This window comes from Microtus ochrogaster, chromosome 8 (genome assembly GCF_000317375.1).
Source record: "Microtus ochrogaster isolate Prairie Vole_2 chromosome 8, MicOch1.0, whole genome shotgun sequence".
In the NCBI taxonomy this organism is placed as follows: Eukaryota; Metazoa; Chordata; class Mammalia; order Rodentia; family Cricetidae; genus Microtus; species Microtus ochrogaster.
The window spans coordinates 1160254-1165321 of NC_022015.1; the positions used below are offsets into that span (position 1 = coordinate 1160254).

The window sequence follows — 5068 nt, forward strand, 5'->3', positions numbered from 1 at the left end:
CACACACACACACAAACACAGAGCCCTAGAAGCATAGAAGGCAAGAAATGCAAAACTCAGAGCAGGGCCTGCTGTGGCTTGGGGCTGCAAGAGGCTAGACCCAGAGGGAGGGTCCAGCTCCCACTCCCGCCGCCTCTCCCAGCGCAGAGCAAGGGGCAGGCTTGCACTGGTGCTGTGGCTCCCAACGTCCTTTTGAAAAACTTGGCAAATAATACACCTAATTTCTCCAGAGCCATGTTCTGGTGTCTGAAAAGTACTCTATTTAGAGATTGGGATCAGAGGGTGTGAAAGTTTGCGAAGACCTGAGATCCCACAAACTGTCACGTTGCTAGGTGATGAAGATGAAGGTAACAGAGCTATGTCCTTCTACCAGCACATCCTGGACTTGCCCCCAACCTCCAAAACTAGCACTCTGCTTCCCTGATAAAATCATTGTGGGGGGGGGGCTCTGATAACTCTGCCTCCCACCCTCAGCCAGGCCAAGGCACCTACCTTCTGAGCGGTGAATGCAAGTGTGCTGATTGTCACTCAGAAAGAAACCTTCTTGGCAGCCACACTCATAGCTCCCCATGACGTTGAGGCAGGTGTGTTGACAGCCACCATTGTTCTCCATGCACTCATCCACATCTGGAAGGAAAGAGGGATCAAAAGTCACCCTGTGGCTGTTTCAAAGCCCCACCCAGCTAGGGCGCTCAGGGATTCCTGCTAAGAGATGCCCTCCTGAGCCAAAAGAGCTGGTGGTTGGTTCGCCCAGCCCCCATGGGTCTGGGGCTCAGCTAGACAAGCCCCTGGGACAACACAAAATAATTGGTTCACAAAAGCCATGGAACACCTTCACTTTCTAAAGCACAGGGCCAGATGGGCAAGATAGGGCTTGGCTTCCTGAGAATGCCTTCAGGACAGAAAAAAAAATGCTATACAATGGGTCCTAAGATAAGAAGAAGGGTGTGACAGGAGGAAGAAGGGAGGGGGCAGGCGACTGTGTGCTATCAGCAAGGCCTTTGTGGGGTTAGCCGACAAGGACTGGGCCCTTAGGAGTCCTTCAGTTACAAACCTGGAGAAGAGAAATTCCAGGCTGGAGGGCCAGAGCCCTCCCCTTGCTTGGAGGCTGGGAAGCTTTAAGTTTTGAGTGAATTGGATAGCAGTGAGTCACGCCATTTGGCTGGAGCCTGAGAGACGTGGAGGGAAGTCACTAGAGGTACATTCAGGAAGATAGATTAAGGTCACACAGCCAAGCCCCCTCTCTGGGAAATCTCAGGCAGCAGTAGAGATGGGGGAAAGCCTAGGGTCTGGCACCATGTGCACCAGAGACAGTCCAAACCAGTGCTGTGGGAAGCTGGAGAGGCCAGCGGAGAAAACTGCTGGGTTGACAAGATGCCCCAGAGGTACTGTCACTGTTTCAGTGCTCCTTGGAGGACAGGATGGAGGCTTTCCAGAAAGACTAACACCAGTCTCAGAAACAGAAATGGAGACATGGTTGTTCCCTTCCCCCAAGGCAGAGAGAGTTCTCCTAACGTGCTGAAGTATGAGGGCCCAGCAGACATGATGGATAGTATGGGCAGACAACACTGTGGGATGGTGTGAACACTGTGGGTTGTGTGAGCACTGGGGGGCAGTATGAGCACGGTAGGGTGGTGTAAACACTGTGGGGTGGTGTGAACACTGTGGGGTGGTATGAGCACTGTGGGTGGTGTGAACACTATGGGGTAGTGTGAACACCATGGGGTGGTGTGAGCACAGCTTTGAACATCATTCATTTGTGGATGATGAGAGGGCCAAAGCCAGAACTGTGGAAAAGCAGAATGGCACAAGCCAAGTAGAGAATTCTGGACAGTGCCAGGGGCAGGGAAGATTCAGCAGAGGAGTGAGCAGGAGTCCCCAGAACCTGGAAAGACACTGGCAGAAGGAAGTACCGCTCCCTTCCTTTCACTGTGGCCTGAGACCCTGCCCCAGCTGTGCTGAGAGCCTTCTCGCTACCCTTTGTGGGTCCTCGCTAAGTGTGCACGCCTGGCAGATACAAACAGGTTTTTGTTATATAATACAATATAAAATTGTATAACTTAGTAGAGCACAGGTTGGTGTTCATAACATCAGTGCATGAGCAACAAACAACACAGAGCAGAAGACCAGAGTCGAGAAGGAAACTTTCAGAACCTCAGATAGCACAAAGGCTCAAGGAAAAAGCTGATTTAAAAAACAAAACAAAGCCGGGCGGTGATGGCTCATGCCTTTAATCCCAGCACTCGGGAGGCAGAGGCAGGCGGATCTCTGGGAGTTCGAGGCCAGCCTAGTCTACAAGAGCTAGTTCCGGGACGGGCACCAAAGCTACAGAGAAACCCTGTCTCGAAAAACCAAAAAAAAAAAAAAAAACCCAAACAACCACTGTTCCAGCTTAATAGTCCTGTGCCTGTCACCGAATCCTGGGTGTATCTGTAGTCAGAAAACTCACATTTAAATGTCTATTATCTGGTTTCAAGCTTCAGGTCTTACAGGCACGGGTCCTCCTACACTGGCGAGCAATGTTCTCCTAAACTGATGGGACTGTAGCCATCCCCTGAAGCCTAACAAACTTGCCCCGTCTATGCCAAAGGAAGCCCATGCTGGGACACCTGGCCTAGGCATTCTGCAGCGAGGGCGTGGTGAGCAGGAGCTCCATCTCCCTGGCATGCCTGCGGGCAAGCTCTCCTGGGTCACGATGGCCCCATTCCCTGTGCCGCTTACTAAGTCTCCTCTCCAAACAATCGGCTATCAATGTGTTATCACGCTGGTGACACACTGAGATGGAATAAATACAGTGTGTGCCCATGGGTCAGTAGCTAGTGGGTGTCTTCAGACTCCACCTTGTAGCAGTCCCCAGAGACCTGGCTACATCCTCCAGAGACATCAGTGTAGCTGGACTTCGGTAAGGCCAGGCAGTGGTGCTGTTAAACCTCTCAGAACTGAGGTCAGGTGGGCGGGCTGCAGGGAAGAGTGTTGTTGTGTTCCATGTATTTGCTTCCCAGACTACAGCACTGAGGGCCTCGGAGCTGAGAGATGTCTGTACTCTGCATGCTACCGGGTATATTGGTAGCTAATGTGTTTAGGGGGCTGGCCACAGGGAAGAAATGACCCCAGAAAACACAGGAACCTGCCACTCCAGAGGAATCTGGGCTTTGAGTTCTTTCTTGCCACAAGCATTTTGTCACAAAGTATGTAGGCCCAAAGAAGTCCCTCTGGGTGCTCCTCCTCCTCCTCTTCCAAATGGACAGCTTTCCCTCATGTCTTTCTCCCTCCTCCTCCCTCTCTTCTTGCTTCTCCTCTTCTTCTTTAAGACAGGGTCTCATGTAGTCCAGGCTGGTCTCAAACTTGCTATGTAGCTAAGGATAACCTTGAACTACTGATCCTCCTGCCTCTGCCTCCAGAATACTGAATTTACACATGTTCCCCATATCTGTTTTATGGGGTGCTGGAAATTGAGCCCAGGGATTTGTGCAGGCTAATATCATTTTCTACCAATGGGCTGGAGAGATGGCTCAGAGGTTAAGAGCACTGGCTACTCTTCCAGAAGATCATGGTTCAATTCCAGCACCCACATGGCAGCTCACAACTGTCTATAACTCCAGTTCTGACACCCTCACATAGACATGCATGCAGACAAAACACCAATGCACATAAAATTTTATAAATTAAAAAAAAATATTCTCCCGAGTTATACTCCCAGTCCCCTACTACCTTCCCTTAGGGTTCTTTAGCCCTTACACACATGCTCAGTGGACACCTAGGGTCTCCACAGAATTCATGTCCCTTGTGGGTGACAAGGACATTCAGCTGAGTCATCTGTTATTGCCTAAGGCAAGACTCTAAGCCTGAAAATCTGTTCGGAAAGCCCCACTCGACCTTGGTTGGCGTTCTTAGGCCTTGGATTGTCCAGCCTGTTGCTCTCGGGGAGCTCACTCCCCACAGAGATGGCCAGGTCAGCCATCAGATATCACCCCTCAAAATGACACTTTAAGCAAACCACAGGGAAATCTTCCTCCAAAGATGGAAAACAAACCAACAATAACAACAAAACCCTAGTGTGTATGCTGTCCCACAAACTGAAGCCTTGTCTGAATTTTCAACTCATTGTGGTTTATTTCTGCTCACAGGGTTCTTTCTCAATGTATTCTTTTGAGGAGCTGCCTGCTTAGGAGTTTTTACTCCCCTAGCCACCCATGATATGACTGACAGCTGCAGGCTTGGAAGCCCACAGGCCTGTACACTCAAACCTGGCCTCTCTCATGGACACAGACAAGAAAGGTTCAAGCCAGGTAATACTGAAATGTCATATCAGGGCTGAATTCCAAATGGAATGTTCTCCTCCTCTGCCCCACTCCAGAGTCCAACCTTTCAAACACAAGTTCAGCCTGGACTTAGAGAGAGAGGAAGGGGTGTTCACGTGGGTGTCTGCACGTGTGTACGTGTGTGAGGTCAGAGCTCACGGTCAAGTGCCTTCCTCAGGTGCTCTCCAACTTATATTTTTGAGTCAAGGTCCCTCCCTGGACATGGAGCTCATTAACTGGGCTAGGTCATCTGGTCAGTGAACTCCAGGGATCTGACTGCCTCTGCCTCCCCAATGCTGAGACTGCAAGTGCATACGCCATGCCCAACTTTTACATGGGTGCTGGGGATCTGAACTCAGGTCCGCAAACTCGCACTGCAGGCACTTTACCAAGTGTGCCACCTCTCTGGCACTTCTAGGGCTCTTCAAGCCGATCACATGACCATTCCTACCACACCATAAAGAAAGATCTGTCTATCTGTCTCCCAGATACAGAGCCTGGCTCAAGTTGCCCCTTAGTTGGCCTGTAGGTCAGCCCCAGAAAGGGTCATCAGCATACCGCCCTCCTGCAGGGCTGATAGAGTGAGCCAAGCAAAGCCGACCGCCTGGGGTGCTGCATCCTCCCACTCTGCAATCTCAGCACCATCCTCCAGGACTTCTAGGTTCTGACCTAGAGCTCTCGGCAGGAACCGGTGGAGACACTTTGCAGTCTTCACTTCAAGGGGACATGCCAGGGAGTGTTTCTGAGTTGCAGAAATCCTGGAGGAT

At 50.9% G+C, this 5068-nt stretch overlaps 1 protein-coding gene across 1 annotated transcript in view; it reads right to left on the bottom strand.

Moving 5' to 3' along the window:
• Positions 1 to 5068, bottom strand: part of Scube2 (signal peptide, CUB domain and EGF like domain containing 2) — a 72509-nt gene that overhangs the window by 58140 nt on the left and 9301 nt on the right. Inside the window, exon 4 of the mRNA XM_005350984.3 lies at positions 493 to 627. Coding sequence (XP_005351041.1) covers positions 493 to 627 — 135 coding nt within the window. The remainder of the gene's footprint in view (positions 1 to 492; positions 628 to 5068) is intronic.